At 38.5% G+C, this 26105-nt stretch overlaps 1 protein-coding gene across 1 annotated transcript in view; it reads right to left on the bottom strand.

Annotated features, from left to right (window-relative positions):
- ror1 (receptor tyrosine kinase-like orphan receptor 1) overlaps nt 1-26105 on the bottom strand; it is a 172253-nt gene that overhangs the window by 22321 nt on the left and 123827 nt on the right. Inside the window, exon 4 of the mRNA XM_047375899.1 lies at nt 25905-25938. Within this exon, the coding sequence (XP_047231855.1) occupies nt 25905-25938 (34 nt within the window). The remainder of the gene's footprint in view (nt 1-25904; nt 25939-26105) is intronic.

Genomic DNA, 26105 nt, shown 5'->3' with positions numbered 1-26105 from the left:
ACTGAGTCTGGAAAATATCCAACAAACCCTTAAATTGACTTTTCTTCAAAATAAAAGTTGGGGTTATTCTTATTGCTTGTTAATATGTTACTACTGCACTTTTTCTTTCCACTTAATTTCCTATGCATATACAGTTAAGGCCAAAATGATTTATACCCCAGGGCAGATTTAGCTTAGTAAGTAAGTAATATTTTGGAGAGGGCCAGCCAGAGTTCTGTCTTGGGTCTTATAAAAAATCCGTGGAAGGAACTGAAGATTAGGGTGATGGCGAGGATCTTCATTGTGAAAATACTAATGAGACTTGTCCCTGTGCTATCAGATGCTTTTTTAAGGCAAACTTAAAGTGTATTGAAGTACAAGCTGTTGGGGTTGATCTGTTTACAGACAGAAAATAGGGGAAGTTCTTAGTTTTGATACCTTGAATTAATAGGAAAAACAAAATAAATCCTATTTTTTAGTGATTGACCTGCCGATCTCAGATCATAGCCGATGGAGAGAAAATTGGCAGATTCCGATCACTGTTGGTGCATTTCACAACTATTGAATCCACAAAAATCAAAACTGCTCTAACTTGTTTTAAAACTGCAACTGAATGCACGCACAAATGCATACGAGCCGTATGCATTTGTGCGTGCATTCAGTTGCAGTTATAGACATGTGTGAGCCACACATGTCTATATGTGCACAATCAAACAAATCACACACACCATTTTAATGACATCAGGAGGGTGTGTAAGTTTGGTTTGGGTCAGGGGTCAGTAGGTTCCCTTTCTCTGAGGAGCGTTAAGTGACTGAGTGGCCAAGGTCAGTTCACCCTTACTCCTGACTGTGCACATCTTAATGGACTTTCCAGACACAGATGGACACAATAAAATATAAAGCCCTGGTCTGCTTACTGTCGGATCCCAATATCACATTTTAAGGTGGTTAAAGCAGATTATATCCTTAGGATATGGAATTTCCTGCTAAAATATTGACATAAAAGTAAAATTTGTGTTGTGGTCAGGCTGCAGAAGTCTTTGCTGGCCTTCAAAAGGCCACAAATATGAAAACTGCTTCATCTTCAAAAATCTTTCCATTAGTTAAAAAAGTATTTTCAGATTAAAAACGAATTGACAATAAATCTTTAAATCATGCGATTTGAAAAATACGTAGAACTGTGAGAACAGGTTCAGAGTGACTGGTTTGTTAACAAGATGAGCCACAATTAAAAGGAAGTCACAGTACATGAAAACACACACACACAGGCATGAACAAAAATGGGTCGGTGAGCTCTGGAGTGTGTGCAGGCAGCAGAAAGGTCAGTGCGTCACACAGAATGTAGGACACACACATCCATGCGAGCAGAAAGCCACACACAGACGAGCAAATGACAAGGGAGAGCAGACGATCCACCACAATTCGGTAAGATCCCTGCGGGGAAATTATAACTTTGCACGGTCCAAAATCCCTTTAACTGGACCAGGACTGCACAAATCACCCACACTGCCCTATTGGACGGCATTTCCTTTTTTAAATCAACTTAGATTTATAATAGCTTTGATAAAATGTATGCAACTGAATCTTAGTATAAAAAAATAGAGATTTAAAAAAAGAACATTCATTGTGAGAAATCTGACGTTTTCAGAAAGCACCTCTGTCCTTATTCCTCCGTCAGTTTATTGTGTTGTGTTTGTGAGTGAGCAATACCAGGGAGAGAAAAAACCAAGTGCGGTTGCTATTTGGGAAAACAGTGGACAGTTGTTTGGGGCTTTTATTTTACGCACCAGCACCAAGGGCCCTCTGTATAATGTTTTATAGCCATCAATTATTGGGAAAACATTTCCCTCTTAGACTTGATCTACAGTGGAAATATAAAAAAGAAAGACAAGCCTCTTTATGGAAGATGTGTAAACCAGGACTAAATGTCCAACTCTCATTTTTCAGTTGTTTTATTTATTCAGGTATTTGAGTGTTTGCACTTTTTTCAGATACAGGATGTTCTAACAGTGCAGTGGATGTAACCTGTTTGAAATGTGAGACTATACACATAAGTATTGAACCTGTCATTTCTGTCTATTAACCAATCTATAAATAAATCCTTTGGGTTTTACAAAAGGGATCATCCGAAAACTTGAAAAAGGACCAAACTTTTTCTGTGCAGACAGAGGGGCCAGTCTATTTATTTCATTTTGTGCTTTCATAAACAGTGAATATTTGCCATGCTGTTTTACTTTTTAAAGGTTTTATTTTTCTTGTTACAACCTAATTAGTGAAATACAGTAGATAAATTGTAAAAACAGAAAAAAGTGTGAAAAAAGATAAATTAATAGAGTGTTAAATAAGATAATAAAATAACTTCAATATAAAAACAATGAAAGGAACCAATAATCCATATTGGGGACTTTGTGGCCTACATGCAAAACATTATGACGCGGAAAAACAAAACTGTACATCACCATGAATGCACAATTACCACAGTGAAATACAGTGGTGGCAGCAGCATCCTGTGGAAATGTTTTTCTTCGGCTGGAACAGGGAAACTGGTCGGAGTCAATTTGAAGATGGATGGAGCTAAATACTGGACAAAAGGCTTGAGAATGGGGTGAAGGTTTATCGTCCAGCATCATGACCTTAAACATACAGTAGGAGCTGAAATGGAGAGGTTCAATTTAAGGATATTTATACTGTATATTAGGATGCCCCAATGTTCAGAAAGACTGTAAAAGCCAGCTCTACAAAGTACTGACTCTGGGGACTGAATACAAATTCGTGCCAAAATCTTTGAAAATCATAACAGTATACACTACTTTATGTTGTTTTTCCATCCCAGAAGCACTGTAAAGTTTGTTCAAATGAAAAGGTAAGGAGCAGACGATCCACCCCAATTCGGTAAGATCCCTGCGGTTAAATTCTAACTTTGCATAGTCTGAACGCACTTTAACTGAACCAGGGCTGCACAAATCATCCCAAAAAATACTGTACAGTTTGTGGATTGTAGCATGGCAAAATGTGAAAAACTAAATATGATGTGACACATGGGTCCTTTTCTCTTAGCCACTCCTAAAAACGGGAAAGACAAGAGAACAAACCATTCACATTCTGATCTTTATCAGAAAATAGCTATAAAAAACACAGCTTCTCACCAAACTCCTTACATCTACAGTCAGAGCAATAATGAAAGTAATTATAACTGGGATTATGACAAACAACTGGATGAGAAACAAAGTTTATTTTGCCACTATACACAGTGAGGCTCATCTTGTACATGTTAGGAGCAAATATATTCAATTTACGTCATTTTTCCCCTCACGTTAGCAGGTTTTCCTAACTAAAATGTGCCCAGTCAGTCCAAAGTATGAGTTCTTTACCTAATAAAACAGAAGCAATACCTATATTAATAATAATCATAGGTGAGAACATAAGTCATGAAACTATGTTTGATGAAAGTTTCATAAACACATGACTTTTATTCACTTCCAAATAGTCATATACTGAGTAGATTATTTCAGGTGTTTTTCCTGACCTACACTCTTCTTACTGTACGAATGAAAATGTCTTTGATCTCTTAGGCAATTGTTAACGGCTGAAGACAGATGTAACATTGGAGGCAGAGGGAGTTTACTGCCGGGAAGGTAAACGGATGAGTTGACTCCACTATTATTCATCTTCAAGGAGAAGTTGAACTCAACATCAAAGCTCACACTACTAGAATCTTTTAGGACTTATAATCGATCAAGATGTCACGCTGCTCTCCACAGGAATAACCAGTCCTATAATGGCTCAACTCTCCAGCTGCTGCAGTTTTTCAACAAGACACAGACTAGAGTTAAAAATAGTTTTTTTGTCCTTTTCTGCAATTTTTCCTAAATCTTCCACTTGAACCTAAGTCTCTTTTGCATCTCTGTCGGTGAATTTAACTGTGTTTAAATCTCTTACTTAATCTTATTAAATAAATACTTTAAAGTGTGTGACATTACTGAAGCTTCCATTATTTATTTCAGAACCAAGGTTTTGATTACAAATGAAATCTTGAGGACATCCTCTTTCTCTCGTCAGGAAAATTCATGCTGTGATAACAGGTTTCATCTGAGTCTTAAGATGTGAATCTCAACGCTCACTGTTGGAAGGAACACCGAAGGGATGGGATTTCAGGGGAAAAAGGAGGCGAATGGGCAGATCCCGGTGACATTTTAGATATCAGGGTTTCATTTCCAGGAGCTGCTGAGGGTGCTGAGTGAAAAGGAGATGAGCTGCCAGCAGCAGGAGCTCACAGCTGTTAGACTCCAACTGGGGTTGCCCCTCATGTGCTGCAGGACTCTCAGATTCTGCATGATTACTTTGAGTGAACAAAACTGATAAATGAGATTTCTTTTATGCTCATCAACTTATGAAAGAGAAGTAAACTTTTCTCTTTCCAGAGGTACAGAGTTCCTACTCATTTTTTATGTTCAATTTCCATACTTCTCCAGATTTAGATTAGCAGAGTAATGGATAAGTTGATTGACTGACAGACGAATGAATGGATGCAGTGGCAAAGAGTAAAGCAGTCAGAAGGGTACAAGGATGGATGGATGGACAGATGGATGGTTGGATGGATGGAACATTTAGACAATGGAATAGGGAATAAAAATTGGAAATGCAAATATTATTCAATAATAGTTCTCCATAACTACGCTGAATTGAAAATAATTAAATCAAATCCTTTACTTTTCCAGATTGTGTAGGAACCCTGGAAGTGTGCGTCTACAACTATTCATTATACAGTACTAAACATCCATTCTTCTCTACCTAAGTGATTTGGTTATGTTTATGTTGTTGTTCTAGGATCTATTTAGAGTGTGAAGATTACCCTGGAGCTTCCTTGGAAGTTGAACCATGGAGAAAACACATTTTAAATAATCTTCCGGGGCTCCAACAAACTACAGGGGAATTGTAGTTTCAGAATTAACCAGACTAAATGCAGACAAGATGTTCCTAGTGATAGACTGCACTGTTGCTTATATACAGCTATGTGTGCATGTCTAACAGAGATTTTCTTCTTTCTTTGTAATGGTATGTGCTTAAAAAGAAAATGTGTCCAAAAATAAATCACTCAGTTTCTGGGGCAGCAATTAACTTGATTGAAAAGATAGTTCAAATAATTCTTCAAATAAATTCTGGCCAAAACAGCCACCAGAGGCTGAGGTTGACTGGGATCTCTGGTTGCCAGTGGCCCATGACCGTTCTGGGAATAAAGAACGAGTGAGGGCAACTGAGGAGCTGGCGTCAGGATACAATGGAGAAAGAGGAGGCACTCCGGGTCCTCATGTTACTGCTGCCCAGTGATGGCAACAATGGATGCTTCTGTCAAAGAGAAGGAGTTTCAGGGTGAACTAAGAAAGGAGGGAAGCCAAGAAGAGGCATACAGGATGGAGGTGATGTGTTCTCATTTCAAAGAGAAAAAATAGATCAAGTCTGATGGAAAGTTCTTTACGTAATTGTTCAGGAACCACTGTTTTTTTTGCATTGAAATCTCAATGTTTGACTAATGGATCTGTCAGAGCTACTACAATGCTGCCAATTCCCAGAGAGCACCAAGATGAAGGAATCAACTCTTCAAGAAAACTTTAAAAATATTAAAAATCATTCCGAAAACAGCTGAAAAAAGTCATAAAGTGGACCTCTCATTACCTCAGTGCTGAATTAACAGTCAGCTGATCCCCATTATTGCTCTTGATATTTGAGCTCAAACCAACGTCATTAAAGTACGTCAGGCAGCTGGATTTCAACAGTTATGTTAGAATCAGTTTTAAGATGGCCTAATGTTATGGTGCAAACTGTGAGCATACACAATATACAGTTGTAACTATTCCCAAGAAGCAAATGAATCCGCAGCTAGAAATGTAAAAGTATTTATCCTAGAAACATTGTAGCAGACAGGCACAGCTTTCACTGTTTGAAGGAGGAAACAGTTTAGCAAGTTTTAGTTTAGCACTTCAGTTATTGGGGCTCAAATGCTGATCTATTCTAAAAGACTGCACCAAAATGACTCTGTAATGCGTTTTATGTGATGGGATTTGTTTAAAGGGCAGGACTTTGCCCATGCAGGCAGGACGTTTTGACTGAGAACGAAGCTAAAAGCTTTTAATAAAAGTGTGGCTTCATACTTTGTAATTCAGTGTGCAGGAAAAGAACTGAACATAAATCCCATCACTCCTCACAAAAACTCCTTACCCGGTGAGATCACCTCCCCAGAGGAAATCAGAGGTGCGCGAGAGGGTAAGCGCAGCTTAGGGTTTGGGGAGACTAAGGGGAGCCAATCAGCCTATCAATTAAGACAGGAGGTGATGTGTGCTGTCAAAAAACATACATTCTGTTGCATGCATAAATCCAGAATGCATACAGCATCCTGAAAAAGTATTTATAACATTTGAACTTTTTCACACTTTGCTAAATTACAACCATCACTCTTCCATGTGTTACGGTTTATGTGACATACCAACTCAAATAAGTGCATGATTGTGTAGAGGAAGAAATACAACACACATACAGTACAGACCAAACGTTTGGACACACCTTCTCATTCAAAGAGTTGTCTTTATTTTCACGACTATGAATATTGTAGCTTCACACTGAAGGCATCAAAACTATGAATTAACACATGTGGAATTATATACTGAACAAAAAAGTGTGAAACAACTGAAAATATGTCTTATATTCTAGGTTCTTCAAAGTAGCCACCTTTTGCTTTGATTACTGCTCCGCACATTCTTGGCATTCTGTTGATGAGCTTCAAGAGGTAGTCACCTGTAATGGTTTTCACTTCACAGGTGTGCCCTGTCAGGTTTAATAAGTGGGATTTCAAGTCTTATAAATGGGGTTGGGACCATCAGTTGTGTTGTGCAGGAGGCGGTTACAGTACACAGCTGATAGTCCTACCGAATAGACTGTTAGAATTTGTATTATGGCAAGAAAAAAGCAACTAAGTAAAGAAAAACGAGTGGCCATCATTACTTTAAGAAATGAAGGTCAGTCAGTCCGAACAATTGGGAAAACTTTGAAAGTGTCCCCAAGTGCAGTCGCAAAAACCATCAAGCTCTACAAAAAAACTGGCTCACATGAGGACTGCCCCAGAAAAGGAAGACCTAGACAATAAGTTCATCCAAGTCACCAGCCTCAGAAATCGCAGGTTAACAGCAGCTCAGATTAGAGAACAGGTCAATGCCACACAGAGTTCTAGCAGCAGACACATCTCTAGAACAACTGTTAAGAGGAGACTGTGTGAATCAGGCCTTCATGGTAAAATAGCTGCTAGGAAACCACTGCTGAGGACAGGCAACAAGCAGAAGAGACTTGTTTGGGCTAAAGAACACAAGGAATGGACATTAGACCAGTGGAAATCTGTGCTTTGGTCTGATGAGTCCAAGTTTGAGATCTTTGGTTCCAACCACCGTGTCTTTGTGCAGCACAGAAGAGGTACATGCCTGGTTCCCACCGTGAAGCATGGAAGAGGAGGTGTGATGGTGTGGGGGTGCTTTGCTGGTGACACTGTTGGGGATTTATTCAAAATTGAAGGCATACTGAAGCAGCTTGGCTACCACAGCATCTTGCAGCGGCATGCTATTCCATCCGGTTTGCGTTTAGTTGGACCATCATTTATTTTTCAACAGGACAATGACCCCAAACACACCTCCAGGCTGTGTAAGGGCTATTTGACCAAGAAGGAGAGTGATGGGGTGCTGCGCCAGATGACCTGGCCTCCACAGTCACCGGACCTGAACCCAGTCGAGATGGTTTGGGGTGAGCTGGACCGCAGAGTGAAGGCAAAAGGGCCAACAAGTGCTAAGCATCTCTGGGAACTCCTTCAAGACTGTTGGAAAACCATTTCAGGTGACTACCTCTTGAAGCTCATCAACAGAATACCAAGAGTGTGTGGAGCAGTAATCAAAGCAAAAGGTGGCTACTTTGAAGAACCTAGAATATAAGACATATTTTCAGTTGTTTCACACTTTTTTGTTCAGTATATAATTCCACATGTGTTAATTCATAGTTTTGATGCCTTCAGTGTGAAGCTACAACATTCATAGTCATGAAAATAAAGAAAACTCTTTGAATTAGAAGGTGTGTCCAAACTTTTGGTCTGTACTGTATTTAGAAATGGAAATTATGACAGACAGAGAGACAGACAGACAGACAGACAGACAGACAGATGCACAATGCAAAAATTCATAGACATCGCATAAGATTCACTCATATCCACTTCCCCTTAACATATTGCACAATGCCAATATTAAATGTGTAAGATCAAAATTGATGGATGTTTTGGATGGATATCTTCTGTAAACAGAAACTTTCAAATGCTTCCACAGATTCTTAATTCAACGTAGGTCTGGATAATTGACAATTGGACAATTGAAACAGATGGATATGCTATGATCTAAATCAATCTATTGAAGCTCTGTCTGTATGTTTAGGGTCATTGTCCTGCTGGAACCTCTGCCCCCCCCTCCAGTCTTTAAACTGTCACCAGCTTCCCTGTCCCTGGTGGAGAAAAGCACCTCCACAGCCTGATGCTGCCATCATTGTGTTTCATAGGGGGGAGGGTGTGTTCAGGATGATGCGCAGAATAATTTTTCTGCATTACACATTGTTTTGGCCAAAAAGTTAAATTCTGATAACAACTGAGCACAGCACCTTCGTTCACATATCCGCTGCATTCACTGCAAAAGTTCAAGGTGTATGAATACTTTTGCATGGGACTGAACAGACAAATGGAGCACAGTGGTCTCACTGTTGGATCAACAAATGGCAACAGGAACAAAAACAGGAGAAAACAAAGGTTTGCTTTGACTGATCACATATGAACATATGCCAAAAATAAAAAACTTTAATTAAATTAAAACATGAAATAACTGAAGACATTGTTGGCTTGTCAGCGAGAACTTAATTCAAATATGCAAGTGGGTGTAACAGCTGGGAACGTAAGAGGACTTAACTTCTGGTTGACAAATTCAACCTATGTTTACCAATTTTGTTGCTATAGAAGTTCCTTCCCTTAACTGCTTGTTATTGAAAGCAGTCCTTGAATTGTCTCCATGCCGCTTGCAACATCAGTGTGGAAGTAAAAACAGGACAAGAAAGAAAGCACAAACATGAGAGCACAATCAAAACCTCATTCGCCTGAAGCATACTTCCCTCCTCCCCTTTCAACACACACAGATAAACACACACATACACACACGCACGCACACACACACACACACACACACACACACACACACACACACACACACACACACACAGAGTTAAAGTTTAATTTATGAGAGCTTTTTTTCAGAGATCACTGATCTCAATCTGAACACAAAAGAAAAAAAACAGGAGGACACATGTTTTGGCTGAGTGGCTACTGAGCGTGAACATACATGTTTGAACACGAGTGTGGCCTCCTGGTAAAGGTAGAATAATCCGTGAAGAGAGTGATTTGGAGTTGCTAAAGACAGGTTGTGTAGTGAAGGAAAACACTACTGTGCTAAGAAGCTCACAAATAATCCCTCTCTACACACGCCGCTGTCAGAGATGTCTGAAGGACAGAAAACAAACAGAAGAGGCTTATGTTTTTGTTAAATTTCAAAAGACATTCATCCAGTAGTTAAACAAAGTTGCTAATCAGCTGTTGACATCAGATTTGTTTCTGCAAGACCCTTTCACTTCTACCATTTGACAAAATCCATTATATACTAATGTAACCAGCGGCCACCATAGTTATTTATTAGTGCAATTATGAAAAACACATTGAGAAAAGTATGAACAGACGTCATATTCGATAAGTCGGATATTTTTATGCTGAAAAACAAATGGTTTAGAATATCTCCAGTAAACGTGCCCATGCAGGGCCCATGTGAGTTCACTGTGTGCATTATGGGTACCACACTGGTACCCATAATGACTGCCAAAAAAGGGGGCTCATGGAGTCCAAAATTGGGCGTTATGCCATGCGGACTACATTTTGTGTCAGTACTCAGGACCTCAAAAATAGGCAGGTCAACATGACCCCACCTGGGTTCCATCCTGTGAGGCCTATAATCACCACCATTTCATGCCAGTACATGGGTCCACAGAACTAAGCAGCTGACTGTAGCCCCAGTTGGGCCCTAGGCTTAGGGTTGAATACATTTTGCTATCCTGCTTAGGCTGCCAAACCCAAAGATTCTGTATATGACCATCTGGACCCCCAGATAGCAGCTGCCAACCTAGGCCAGGTAGGCCCCATGCTGTGACACCTACACATGACCTGAGCTTTACAAGAGCATACCCTGGCCATCAGAAATAGGCAGCCCAAAGCTAACCCACATCTTCAGCATTAGGCCCAAACAAATGGACAGCCCATCACAGCCCATTAGCAAATTAAGCTAGGCCTACATGTGGTCTGCTTTACATTCTAATATCTGGGCAAGCTGGGCCCAAATGTGGTCCACATTTATTTTCCCTGGATCCAAAGAAATGAGCAGCCGATCTTGCCCTCCCCTGGGTCCTAAATACTGGGCCCATACAGGGACATTTGTAGGTTTCATAGATGAAACTAGAATAATGAAATGAAAGTAAAAGAATGAGATGTAAATCCCACCATCTAATCAGAGAAAATCTGTGACATTAATCTTCTGCTCAAAGACAGCTTGTGTGCATGAATAATACAGTTATGGGGGTTGAAATTAAAGGGAGAACTATAAACAAATACTAATTTAAACACACAAATGAGACTCAGCGAAGCACTGAACCCCTTTTCACACATGAGACGGGTGACAGCAATGACTTTAGTCATTCAGAACTTGCTAAAATTCACATTCTTCACTCAGGTATAAAAACGTTCAGTGTGTTTACTGATGCTTAAGCTTGACATTTAGTTGTACTCTAAGTGAAAAGAGACCTAAATTCAGAGCCAGAGCCTTTTATTGCAGGACGGTCTCCAGTCAGATGCAGGCAATTTGTCGAGCACCAGGGCTAATAAATATAAAACCTGACTCATACAGTGACCTCCAACGATGAAGGAAAAAGGCCATTCTTTATCAACTTACTTAACCTCAAGCTGCATCGACCCTGTTAAACAGCTAAATATTGTCTCCCTCTGATGCGCAGGCCTCTGATCCAAACCTCTAACAACAGTTTTCATTTATACCTAGAAATACGCTGGGTACACTGGCCGTCTGTTTCCCTCTCACATCACCACTGATCATGCATGCATGTATGTGTCCATTTTCTTCTGTTCAGGGGTGTGTGCGGGAAGTTGTGTGTTCACTGGAGGTTCAGGACAGAGTTCAGGGAAACACCACATACCCAAATGTAGGCCTCGAAGCCCTCAGGGATAAACCGTGATTCACAAAGCGCACACACTGAACAACACTCTAACCACAGACATTACCAGACACGACCATGACCAGACCTGCCTGCAGGATCACCAACAGACTGACACAGGGGAATCTGGGAAACAGGAAACAGGGAGTGGGTCATGTCCAATCGGAGTGTGAAGGCTCTGCTAATAATGTGAGAAAACCGCCGTGTGTGGCAAAGCGTCTTAGTAATGACTAATAATGTAAATTGGTTTAATAGTTACAGCAGTCTACACACCAATACAACAGTTCCCAAGAGTATGTGCATGCATGTGTGTTTGTGTGATGTAAGCAGCATTTTGCATGAGGGCAACTGAGCTCACAGGGGTTTGGGTTGGGGAGGGGGGTGGAATCTCTGGTTTCAAACAGTGCTGATGCCCTGGGACCAGGCCATGTCAAAGGGCCTGTCCCCGATGAGCTATAATATGGTCTTGATCTCCAATCAATCAGCACCACCCTAAAAAGAATCCATAACAAGACGGCAATTAAGCCCCACAGAGGATTTAACCAAACATGTGTGAGGGAACGAGTTTGTAAGAGTGACTGTGTGCAAAGTTCTCCAGTTCTGTGATTCATGTATAAAGGCTTGTGGTGAGACGGCGCAGTCTGCTCCGGATGTGCAAAGTAAAACACATTGAGGGTGAAACAGTGCCAGCAGGGTGTCTCTGCTTCTCAGAAAAGCAGGATATATGTAATTTAAGCAAAATAGTTTATTGTTTTACATGTAAAGTTGAATTATTTTTCATGTTTGGTCTCACAAACATCATCATTAGAAAGCTCGATACACTTGAAGGAGTTTCGAAGTGTAATACTGTACATATTAGCCACTGAAATTATTTTAAATTTTAATCAGCCCAATTAGTTTGTGTAGCAAACTAAGTCACTTCACTACTTAAAATGATTTTAATGTCTCATTAGGTAAAAAAATCCAATCAGTATCACAACTGATTAGTTCTTGAACATTTCCAGAATTTAGCACTTAAACCTAATTATTATATTTAGGAGCTAATATTAATTGATGGAATAAACTTGTAAAATAAATGTAGTATTCAATGTCTACTCACTGTTAACTAAAACTAAAGAAAATGAGATAAAGAATAATTACTAATTTACAAGAAAAACAAATGTATTTCTCTTATACAGTGTTAACACGATTAATCTTTCCATATATAATCTTTTACAAGATAAAACTAGTTTCAGATTCCTTTCAGGATTACCAAACAAGGTGTATTTCTGCAAAAAACACCTGAATATTTATGGATTTTAAATTAAAAAGGCAGACAATTGTTCACCTTCATGATCTCTTAATCTATCACATAAAGGGGGATCTACTTCGGCTATAGATTGCTTTCATATAACCTGAACAGCAGCATAACACTCATAAAAATATTATTTTGAGAACACAGCCTATTGGTTCAAGAAACTGCTCTACATTGTCTAAATAATACAATCCAGGTGGTCAACTGAAGTTGACAGGAGAGCAAACGCCTCTGGTGAACAAAGGCCAAAACGTTGGTTCATGGTCATTTTGGTGCAGTCTTTTAGAATAGATCAGCATTTGAGTCCCAATAATTGAAGTGCTAAACTAAAACTTGCTAAACTGTTTCCTTCCTCCTACAACTTCTACTTGGAATCTTGATTATTGAGAAAATGAATGAAAATTGTTTTATCAGTTTATTTAGTTAAATTCTAACAGTTTGTTTTATCAGTGTAGTATGAGTTAAACATTTTTTTTCAAGTGACATAAGTTTGGAGAACTGTACAAGTCACATGAAGTGCTGCTAAAGTGGGTCAGCATTTGGCAAGGAATACTTTCTGAAACTGAGCGGGCCGTCATCCGCCCTCGGCCAGAATGGCTGCAGCACTTATGGCGTGGAGCAAATCATCATCTCTCCTGGCCAACATCTGAGAACCACAGCGGTGTTGACACTGGCTCTGAGGTGAGCGGGAGTGAAACCGAAATCCAGAGTTTCTCAATACAGCACACACAAGTTCTAGGTCTGATTTAAGAGCCCATTGTGACCAAAAACAGCACCCACTCTATGCTGTGGGCTAAGGGGTTGTTGAGTGGGTCAAGAGACTGGTTTTTAAAAGGTGGACTTGGATTACAACTGTATCTATCTCAGACTAAAGGATACGTTTTGTGTCATCTCAGATTTTACACAGATAAAAACACTGTAAAAGGCTGGGTAAGTTGTCTTACGGGGATACCGGGACTATTTTTTTAGTGACTTCTGAGAATACCATAGCCAATTGCTTTTAAATGTATTGTATGATTAAAGAAACAAGATACATCACTCTGTATGTTTTAGATGTGGGTTTCCTTACAGATGAATAGAGTCATGATGTGTATTTCCTATTTGGGTTTTGGTGGCCTAACCATTAGCTCCATATCCATACGCATGTAGCAGTAAGTGAACATTCTTCCTTTTATGCTGTGAAAAAGAAACTTACAATGATATTTGATAAAAATCTTCAGCTCCAAAGATCTTGTGAGACGAGTCCAGCTGCTGCAGCGGATAGTTGTCTTAACAACCTCAGCTTAGAGACACGGGTCAAATAACAGAGATCTTAAAACTGGCCTTTCTTTCACGTTAGCGGCTGTGTGCATAGAATGACTGCGGGCCAGTTAGGCCTTGGTGAGTTTACAACCCATATTTCTTTACAGTAGATCAAGAGTAGATAATAGAAAATTGTTTTATCTTATGGCTACTCATACAGGTATGATTTGTCCCTAAAGTGGGCATGCATTGAGTCAGGGTTGGTGCAAAACCTCTCATGACTGGCCCCGTTGATGAAAACAAAGATTTGCACCAACAAAGAATTGCATAGTTATCTCCCCTAAAGAACATGTTCATCCAAGATCCAATAGTAATAGTATTTCCTGCGAAGTGATTTTCTATCCCAGTACAGAATTTTTTCTTTACATAGCAACTGTGGTCAGGTACACTTTATACTACTATATACATACTGGTTTGTCTAAACCTTCACCCTTTTGTGCTTTTGTAGGTTTTTTTCAATGCGCACAAGACTTTTTCAGATACCATCCACTGCAGGACATGTCGTCCCAGTCATGTGTTAATTCGTAACCACCAGGGAGACGTTTTGTACCTGCTTTGATACCCAACAATTTACAGCAATTTTCTATATTCTACTCATATGCACCCACAAGGAAATGCGGTTATGTGAGTCTGATAAATAGTATCCATCAGCAGGAGGCCATTTATGAGTTATTTTGGGTTGATCAGGGAAGCTACTTTAATAAAATATTTTCTGATAACATAAAATTGAATTAAATCTTACCTGAGATTTGAGCATTTATATTACTGTTTATCTCCACATTTTTTGAATTTTTATAACTACAAATAATATTTTTTGGCATGGATTGTTTCCAGGTACAACATCGGTGTAGGAATGGTCAAAAGGACAAAACATGGGTACAAATGGGTAGAAACTGCTGAAGGGGGGAAATTTCACCCGGGGACATGCTCAACACATTGTTTGGCAGCACTTGTTTAACCTAAAACAAATATTGCAAAGGAATGTAGTGTAAATAACAATAGACTTCTAAGACCAGAGTCAGTATTAAAAAACTTTAGTCACAGAGAAATGGCAAGGAGCCATTTTAGATCCAGTTAGAAAAAAAATATGCTATTAACTGCTCCTAGCAACCCACTAACAGTTAAATTTAAAAGCATACAAACTATAACTTTAAGGTGCTTGCAGCTTGTTATGTGAAGAGGGGTGGAAATAATGAATGTTGCACAACAAAGTATTCCAGGTGTTGAGGAGGAATTTAAGAAAATATGTTAGTTCTGAGCTAAAAGTGCCTCTAGGCTCAATAAATATGAAAGTTTCATTAACACCTTATATAGAGAGGAAATTCTTCTACTAACATTGTTTAAATTGTTTTTTGTGGTTAAACATTATTTGTGGTAAACTTTAGCTGAAATGGCAGTAAACGTCTGGCTTGCTTTGAGTTGCAGATCTTGAGGGGGGTGGCTCCACTCAGCAAAGCCAAATTGTGGCTTCATTTAGGATAATTTGCTGATCTTTAAGCCCTTTGATGGTATCTCTTTATCACCCTACAATTTCACAACAGACCCAGAAGGCTCGTTTATGGTCCAATTACCAGTCTTAATAAATCATAGGTTAATTGCACAGACATTGTAGCTACAAGAAAGGCAGTATTCAGGAATAAATCACCTATGATATTTGAATACTGCACACATGTAGGTGAAATATCCTCAGGCAAGTCTGATCAAACTTGAAGATGACATTTTTAAATCATCACACATTTGAGAAACTACTTCCTTGGGGTAATTTGTCAATCAACCCCACAACTGCAGAAGGTGAAGACATACGGGCTACAACCCTGTGCATGAAAAGCCATGCTGCTCTTTAATTTTTTCTAACGTTTTGAATCTCTGACTGCATAATTGGAACGTCGGTGAGCTGGGCACATGTGCTCCAAGGTCAATTTAATACACTGTGTTGACAGCTGGCTAATTACAGAGCCATCTGCGGCGTGTCGGCTGTTTTCTTGCCTCACAGTCACATGCAGATATGCGGGGCCTATTCACACGATTTGCACACGAGTTGAGGAAGAATTACACTACATGTGTGTTTATAGTATATCAAAGTTAAACACACCTGATTGGAGTAATCGCTCCGAGTGGTCAAGTTACACCCAAACAAGATCTCAACTGGAAAATGAATTGCAAACTGACAAAAAAGGTAAATAAAAGGTTTTTCTGGGTTGCACAGATGTAGACGTACATAAGTACCAGCGAAAAGTTTGGATACATCTTATCCAAAATAAAGTAGTCGGGCTCTTAAAACCTTTCAAACTACACACAGGCTTGTTTTAAATTACACAAACTCAAGGAAACTTTCAATTGGAGCTAGACATGCTTCAATAAAGTTTGTAGAACAGCTAAGAAAAGAACATCAGAGCGCAAATCCCATCAAAGTCAGCCAGCTGTATTTTAAAAAAGCAGGAAATATTGAAGCAATAGAAACGAAGGTTCAAGATGAGCAAGGAGCCGAGACAAAAAGAATGCAGTAAAAACAGATCACAGAGAATCTGTTCCTTGTTAAACCTGCCCAGTCGCTATTCTTCAGAACAGGGTGGACTGAAGACGAAGATGAGGCACAGTGGAGGGAAAAATAGGAAAAAAAAAATAATAATAAAGCAGCTATTTTTGTAATTGCTCTTTTTTAAGCCGGTGTTGAGAGAAACGTTGTGGGGAAAGTTTTGAGAAATTTAAACAGCCTTGACAGCCTGGGTGTAGTGGTATTAATCTTTTCAGACAGCAAGAAAACCCCTCTATTATAAACACAGACAGAGACTCCAGGATCAGCAGCCGTGCTGCATAAAGTCTGTTTATGGCTGCTGTCAGATTAGGAACTTCTATATCCAGAAAGTAAACATTTTTAAGGAAACAAAAAAAAAAAATGAAGTTAAACCTGTTGAGCAGCAGAAAGAAAACTTAAAAAAAAAATAATTCCAGCATATATCTTTAAAGCTGGTAATGTCCATTTCTTTACTTAGTGATAGGAGTTATAGGGACAATTATAATACAGACAATCTAAAAACTGCAACCCAGTGTTAGTGTCATGAACACATATAAACATTTCTATTCAAGAAGTGATCAGTGTTCCCTTCACACTTTCAGTTATAGAAAATGAAAAAAAAAAAAAAAAAAACAGGAGGTTGCTAAACCTGTGTGTCTGCTGCATGATGTGGTACTGTACACTGGGGTTTTATGGTAATTAGACCAAAATAGGACCAAAAAATCCCAAACATAACAATACCATTAATAACATCTGATAAGTGTAGAACTAAAATGGCAAGGTTCAGCTCTTTGTTTTTCATTGTTGGCATTTCCTATTTTAACAAAATTTTTACTGGGTACTTGTTGGTGACTGTTGGACACATTTTATGCTGTAAAGTTTCTTTTGAGAGGTTATTAACGGTTAAAAACTTGCTTGTCATATATCACTTTACTTCGCATTTTAATTATGCATGAATGCAGATACATTTTTTGTGTGAAACACTGAAAAAAGGGGAATCTTATGTTTTTCTTTTATTTGAAGCTGGGTGTATCATGAAATCCCTGATCTGCTAACATGAATCAGATGAGTTAAGGTGAAGGCTCAGTCATGATTTTTTAATTGTAAAATCCAACAATGGCAGATTTTGATATTGTTATTGTATTCTTACAAATCCTTAGATCTCGTTTCTGTCTAAACTAGGTCTGTACCTGGATTGGGCTGATGCTTCTCATCATACAAGAAAAAGCAGACAAATAAATAAAATATAGTTATTAATGAAATAACTAGCCAAGAAACTTAGAGTTTGTGCGGTTCTCTACAAATATTGATTTTAAACAACCAGCACTTGAATTTTAAAACATCAAGTGCTGAAGAAGGCATTTAAGAACAGTTTGCTTGCTGTGGTTTGTCACTTCAAAATGGGAAATCGATCATTGCTGGTTGATGAAGAAAACAGATCTGTACTGGCATTCCTGTAAGGAAATGTCATTAATCACTAGATTTTAAAACACTCTGCTGCTTTCTGACAGCGTTGCATGACAAATTTCTGATATCTCTCATCTTTATATTAAGCTTGGCTCAGGCTCCTGTTGCTTCCTAATTGATCGGTTCAGGTTTTTATTAGTTCAGAAACCACTAAACAACGTAGAAGAGCAAAAATATATCTGGAAAGGTCATCTATTCGAACAATTTAATCAGCTTTATTCCTAACTCTCTTTGTGTCCACACTTGGTTTGCTGTCTTAGCTTAAACGTCTCCCATAACCTTTCTAATCTTCCTAAATAAAACAGCTATCTATATAACTTTAAACAAGTTTAAACTTGTTTTAGGTGTGATATCTGTTTTTGTGAGCAAGTACTGAGCTAGTTTGTGACAAACATTTCCCAAAAGGCCAAAACATTTCCTCAAATTAAATCTTGACTTCGCTGCAATGTTTTGGTTTAAAAGTAATCAAGGTTTGCCCTTTTCCAGTCACGAAACAATTAGAGATGGGGAGACAGTGGCAATTGACAGATCTTGCACGGCCATATGCTTTCTATATCCACTTATTCAGCTAAAACTGAAAGAAATGTGGCTCATCTTGGTTTGGTTTCAGTATTTGCTTCTAACCCTCCAACTTTGGCATCAATGGTTTCTTCTTTTTTTAACCTTGGACAGAACTCTGGATAGGTATAGAAAAAAATGCAGCCCAATTTAGACAGAAGGAATTTATGATTAAGTCTCTACAAGGATCTCTAAACTCTTTAAACTACAGTTTTTACTACCACTTCAAGAGTGACCCTATTTGCTATTAACCTATAATATCTTGTTGTTCTTGTGAAGAATAGCATAGAGCACAACACCTCCGTTATCTGTTGTGGCACACTGCTGCTAAGCTGGCTGAAATAAGTTGACATGTTTTGTTGTTTTTTGATGTTTGGAAATAGTTCCAGTTGTGACAAATATGGAAATTGATGGTGAAAAACCTAAAGGAGTGCCACCCGCCACTCTTGTTAAGCTGCGAGCATTTCTAAAGTACAGCTAGCAAGCTACGAGCATGACGATTGTTAGCTGCAGGCTTTCTACACAGCTTATTCTCATGCAGATATAAACTTGTTAAACTTGTGTTGCTCAGAAAAGCTAAAAGGGATCATTTTCTGTCCAATAAGAAATTTACCTTGCAAACAATACTAATATTTTCAGGTATTTATTGAAAATTCTTGCTTAAGTGTACGTATCATAGTAGCAATAAATGTTACAACATGATTACAACGATCATAAATCAATATATTAGTCAACTAGCAGTAGAAATAATCATTGCTTTTCTGTTTAAAATAAATGCAACTAGATTCTGTTTTACATTTTTGTTAAAGATGTTCATATTAATGCTTTGATACGATGGTATTTTTACTAAAGGTTATATGGTTCTATGAAGATTTCACCTGCCTGTTATTAGCGCCGCGCTTCCTACACACTTTTCACGTCAACATTTCATACTTTTCCAGACTCAAATTTCAGAGTTTAGTACTTTTTTTATAAATAATAATTAAAAAAAACAACAAAATCACAGAATTTGTGCCAGATATTTCCACAGTGGTTAGGCTTTAGAATTAAAACCTACAAAATAACATGCTGCAGGTTATGCTGGATAAATGGGTAATTAAAAATGGTAATACAAATGTTTTCTTTACTGCACACTTATTATAACTCATAACACACTGAAATATTCTTCATTTCTAGTCTAGGTAGAGACCCTGTTATGCCTGTAATTACGATCTGCTTTTATAAGCCTCTCTCATTGACTCTAAGGAAGCTACACAAGCTGCCGGGATTCTGAGCTCAAACCTCTGAGCTGTCAGTTTGCCTGCGGCTAACCTTGAAAACCCACGCTTCAGGTTAGATACAAACACCCACACACACACACACTCACCACAGAGTGTATACTTTAGCCCAGTGTGGAGGGGATGGAAATCAGAGCACGGATCATGGCAAAGACAACACACAGAACCTGAGGTTCGCCTTGTGCTCCGGTTCAACACAGTGGGTGGTGGGAAAAGTTTCCTCCAAACTTTGTGAGGAATATTTGTTGACCAGGGAAATGTTCGTCACTGTGTTTACCTGTTTGGAAGTAAGAATTTCTTTTTTTTTAAGTAGTGAAAAGCTAATGTGTAGATTTCCAAACTTCTATGGTTCTGCACCAGATGTTGGAGTTTTGATGCTTGAACAGCTGTGGTATTAATAAGCAGGCACAGGTCATCCCTTGTCATCATTAGCTGACCTCATCTTCATGACGGCTGCCAAACTTGACTCTACGGCTAATAAGTCGGGCGTGACACTAACGATGAGCAGCAGCGACAATCAGCACAATATCGCTGTTGTTCTGCTGCTGTCCAAACAGGCCGCTGTCTGTTTAAATGAAGTCTGCAATGACTGTAATCACTTACGAGCTCACAATGGTCTTTACGTGAGTGCGGAACTTTAAACTTGTCAAGGTAAGATGAAAATATACCGGTAAATGTGAATTTATTCAGATTTTTGGCAAAACTGTATCGTAAGGGGTCTGTTCAATGTACTCTTAAAAACAAAATTTTTTATTGTCACTTAAATATAACATGTTAGCTCTTTTGCAGCAGATACAAAAAGGCAGATTTCTTTTCTTTACTACAGGTACCAGGCAACTAATATAAGTAGAAGAATGTATGCAGTTTTCTGAATGGGCTGCTTCAACAACTAACAGTTCGGACTAACAGCAGTGCAACCAAGACTCTGCTTACAAACAAAAAAATTAACACGAAGTTTTATGCCAGCTCAAGGATCTTCGGCTTTGCTAAAAAGGGTCACTATGACAAAATATCATACAATTACCTGCAAATCTTCACAAAGCTTCAAACCTTTATACTTCACTCTGAACTTAATAACATGTTTAAGGCTGATTAAAACAGCTTATAGTATCTCTCTGGGTGTGAATGTGCTGTGTCCGATTTTTTATAATCCTAATGCTGGTAAAACACAAGGCAGCTAAAAAAAATAAAGTTTTTTTGTGCATCAGATTTTGGACTTAAATATTTCAAACAACGAAAACTGGCAGGTTATGCTGAATGTTTCTTCTTGTTAAAAGGGAGTCGTTCTTTTCCACTGTCGCCACATGCTTTCTCTGATGGAGCGATCTCTGTAAAGCTAATGATCCTAAACAAGTGACTCGGATTCCTTAGAAAACGGATCAGATTGGCCCAATGGGATAATAAACTAAAATTGAGTGCAAGGTATTAAATGCAGGATGGAACTGGAATGTATTTAATTTAGGGCTCCAACTAATAATTATTTTGCTAATCGATTAATCCGTTGACTATTCAATTAATTGATTAATAACTGGATAGCATAAGGTGCTTAATAGGAGACTTTTTACAGAATTTGAACCAAGTGAAACTACAACTAAGTAATTTAAGGAGTTCTGGATAGAACATATTTACAGACAAAAAAGGATTTTTATCTTAAATGCAAGCTGTATATATTTTTTGTACAACTTTGGCTTAATTACCGCTCTGAGTGGGTTGTTTTTTCAGCAAATGGCATATTTTAGAGTCTGTATACTCCAGTTAAGGATTATTACTAAATTAGTTCGCAATTATTTCAATAATCAATTAATCACAATTAATCCGATCAATTGTTTCAGCCCTAATTTAATTGAAGGTAAAACAAAATTATAATTGAATAATACTATACTGGTGAGAATTAAAATTGTGAAATAAAAAAATAACATTACCACTACTGTTACTATTCCTACTATTCCTATTACTACTACTACTAATAATAATAATAGTAATAACTAACTATTATTAATATACAAACATGTATATTCAAGCAAAGCTGAGTGAAGCTAATGGTCTTACTTCAAAAACAGGTTCTAATAATTAATTTAGAATATTTTTAGCACATTTGAACAAAAGCATAATATTTTAGAAAATCATATAGAAAAACAGTAATCACAACACAAATTTCCTTACACTAAAATGGCCGACATTGATCACCAGGTCTCTGCTGCAGAGATACAGATATCGTAACACAATGACTGGGAGTTAAGTAAGGGTGCCTGTGAATTCTTGCTGAAAGCTTGGGAAATTCAAACCATCTGGAAACATCTTTGATAATCAAGTAGCAACCTAAAACTAAAATTAGATGGCTCTATATTCTCCTCTTTCAAGTTTCCATTTCAGTTTATTTATACTGCATGAGAAGTTAAACATGACTGGCTCATAAAAAAGACAATTGTATAAAAATCAAAAACAAGTAAACAAAGCAATGGCTAAAGCACACAGGAGGAACCCTTGTGTATTAGTGTGAGCATGTAGATGACTGTGTATTCGTTTATCTCAATGAGGGGCTGAATTTAGAAAGAGTGAGATATCCAATCAACGCCAGCAGCTTTGATCTGCAGAACGCTGCATGGAACATGGCAGCGAGCCTCGGCATAAAGTCACTGGAGAAAATCATCCAGGCTTTGATCCTCTGAGAATCACGTCAACAGACAGATGTCATGGTGTTTTATTCAATAAAGCCGAGGAGATGTCAAACAAAGCAAAAGGAAAAATGGCTGGACTCAAAATGAATTTTCATACTGAGAAAAGTGTTTCTATGGCCAAAAACATTCTCTGTTTGGCTTCATTTGCCACCCTAAAGACCCCCTTTTTGTTCTGTTCATGTTGAGCAATCAGTGCTGTGGCTGGTTCTTCTGTAAGTTCAAACTGCTGGCAGCTAATTGGGTTACTATTAAATGCAATAAAACCCAAGCCATAGACACAGATGTGGGTCTTTTTTGCGATACCGAGCATTTCAGGGGGCAACATTTTAGCCTGAGTTCAGGTAGGAAACCTTTATACAGCCTCGCCTTTAATCCATGCTGCACATTGTATATTTGTTGTTATTTCAGTTCATGTCCTGCTTGCTAATCTCAATTATCCAAAAAGTCTCTGGTTAGAAGCTGGACATCATGTTTTTGTACCGGTGTCTGTGTTGAAACTAGTGTGCAGACCTTTTTGCATCCATCAGTCTACTCGATCCACATTCCAACTTTAGCTGAGAGTAAACAGTCACCATTTAAATTTGAACCATGTGAGCTTAAAGAGCTGATCAAAAAAGAAAAGAAAAAAAACACAACATGAAATGCTTTCATTTTTAGTCGACTGGATGACTGCAGTATGCAGCTTTCAGGAATAACCAGAAATCTGCCTCAGATTTCATCCATCCATTTTCCATCCAGATTTCATCCATCCATTTCATTTACCCGCTTGTTCTATACTGCGTAGCGGGGGAGCTGGTGCCTATCTCCAGCAGTCTAAGGGTGAGAGGCAGAGTGCACCATGGACAGGTCGCCAGGCAATCGCAGGGCAACACACAGGACAAACAATCATGCACACACCCATTCAGACCTAAGAGCAATTGAGAGAGACCAATTAAGCTAACAGGCATGTCTTTGGACTGTGGGAAGAAACCGGAGTACCCTGAGAGAACATGTAAACTCCATGCAGAAAGATCCCTGTGTTCGCCAGTAGTCAAACCCAGGACCTTCTGCTGCAAGTCAATAGTGCTGCCAACTGCATCACCGTGCAGCCCATGTATGCTTCACTTTTCGAATTAAATTAAGTGTTTGTGAATTTGATTACAGGGTTTATGTCTTCTTCAGTTCAACATGAGTTTTCATTTTGTTAAACTATGTTTTCAGTTAGAGGAAAATCATATTATATAGTACATGGATGAACTAACTTGCAACCAGTGAGTTTCCTGCAACAAATTACAATTGGTCTACTTCTTTACAACAAATATTGAAACAAAGTTAAATTTGTGTTTAACAGTTTTAACCAAAATCTAACCTCAAATTTATAATCATAATAAAATGTTCCATATATTATTAGAAATTCTTAGTTTCATCAATTAAAACATAGGATTAAGGAATAAATAGGTCATTTTCAGCTTCTCCCTTATTCAGGGGTCACCAAAGCAAATCATTACAACTTGCACATGGACTTGGCAGAGGTTTTATGCTGGATAACCCTTACAGGAAATAAAAAGGCTAGAAAATCTGATAAATAAAAAATAAAGAAAAACAGGTTTGGGATGCAAACATTCATATTAAATCTGAATTTACGCCATAAACACTTATAAAATTAAAGAGTGGGTAATATTAAAAATATATATTTTTAATTAATCAAATCCACAAATAACATATGTTCCAATATACAGTACAGACCAAAAGTTTGGAGACACCTTCTCATTCAAAGAATTTTCTTTATTTTCATGATTATGAATATTGTAGCTTCACACTGAAGGCATCAAAACTATGAATTAACACATGTGGAATTATATACTGAACAAAAAAGTGTGAAACAACTGAAAATATGACTTATATTCTAGATTCTTCAAAGTAGCCACCTTTTGCTTTGATTACTGCTCCGCACACTCTTGGCATTCTGTTGGTGAGCTTCAAGAGGTAGTCACCTGAAATGGTTTTCCAACCGTCTTGAAGGAGTTCCCAGAGATCCTCAGCACTTGTTGGCCCTTTTGCCTTCACTCTGCGGTCCAGCTCACCCCAAACCATCTCGATTGGGTTCAGGTCCGGTGACTGTGGAGGCCAGGTGATCTGGCGCAGCACCCCATCACTCTCCTTCTTGGTCAAATAGCCCTTACACAGCCTGGAGGTGTGTTTGGGGTCATTGTCCTGTTGAAAAATAAATGATGGTCCAACTAAACGCAAACTGGATGGAATAGCATGCCACTGCAAGATGCTGTGGTAGCCATGCTGGTTCAGTATGCCTTCAATTTTGAATAAATCCCCAACAGTGTCACCAGCAAAGCACCCCCACACCATCATACCTCCTCCTCCATGCTTCACAGTGGGAACCAGGCATGTAGAGTCCATCCGTTCACCACTTTTACGCCGCACAAAGACACGGTGGTTGGAACCAAAGATCTCAAACTTGGACTCATCAGACCAAAGCACAGATTTCCACTGGTCTAATGTCCATTCCTTGTGTTCTTTAGCCCAAACAAGTCTCTTCTGCTTGTTGCCTGTCCTCAGCAGTGGTTTCCTAGCAGCTATTTTACCATGAAGGCCTGATTCACAAAGTCTCCTCTTAACAGTTGTTCTAGAGATGTGTCTGCTGCTAGAACTCTGTGTGGCATTGACCTGTTCTCTAATCTGAGCTGCTGTTAACCTGCAATTTCTGAGGCTGGTGACTCGGATGAACTTATCGTCCGCAGCAGAGGTGACTCTTGGTCTTCCTTTCGTGGGGCGGTCCTCATGTGAGCCAGTTTCTTTGTAGCGCTTGATGGTTTTTGCGACTGCTCTTAGGGACACTTTCAAAGTTTTCCCAATTGTTCGGACTGACTGACCATCATTTCTTAAAGTAATGATGGCCACTCATTTTTCTTTACTTAGCTGCTTTTTTCTTGCCATAATACAAATTCTAACAGTCTATTCAGTAGGACTATCAGCTGTGTACTGTATCCACCTCCTGCACAACACAACTGATGGTCCCAACCCCATTTATAAGGCTTGAAATCCCACTTATTAAACCTGACAGGGCACACCTGTGAAGTGAAAACCATTTCAGGTAACTACCTCTTGAAGCTCATCAACAGAATGCCAAGAGTGTGTGTAGCAGTAATCAAAGCAAAAGGTGGCTACTTTGAAACACCTAGAATATAAGAGATATTTTCAGTTGTTTCACACTTTTTTGTTCAGTATATAATTCCACATGTGTTAATTCATAGTTTTGATGCCTTCAGTGTGAAGCTACAATATTCATAGTCATGAAAATAAAGAAAACTATTTGAATGAGAAGGTGTGTCCAAACTTTTGGTCTGTACTGTATGTCTTCATGAATCTCTTCAAACTACTATAAACTGTAAAACTGATAATTTGCAATATGATTTGCAGCCTCTGCACTACGTTCTCACATTTCCTGTAGTCTATGTTGCATGAACAGATTGATGGAAAGAAAAATGCATAGAAGAAAAGCAACTTACGTTGGCCTTCCTGACAGAGGAGTAGGGAGTGGATCTGGAAAGATAGAGAAGGGGATTTTTATGACAGGATAAACAATATTGATTTCAGATTTTCTCAGTGCAAGCAGGCCAACTAAGAGAGGAATCAGCTGAGAAACGTGTCTTTGTAAAGTGATATCTGTGTGCCACTGAATTTGTTTTAAATCACTGAACAGACCACTA

The sequence above is a fragment of the Girardinichthys multiradiatus genome, chromosome 9 (genome assembly GCF_021462225.1).
Source record: "Girardinichthys multiradiatus isolate DD_20200921_A chromosome 9, DD_fGirMul_XY1, whole genome shotgun sequence".
NCBI lineage: Eukaryota > Metazoa > Chordata > Actinopteri > Cyprinodontiformes > Goodeidae > Girardinichthys > Girardinichthys multiradiatus.
This window is presented reverse-complemented; position numbering and strand designations above follow the sequence as displayed.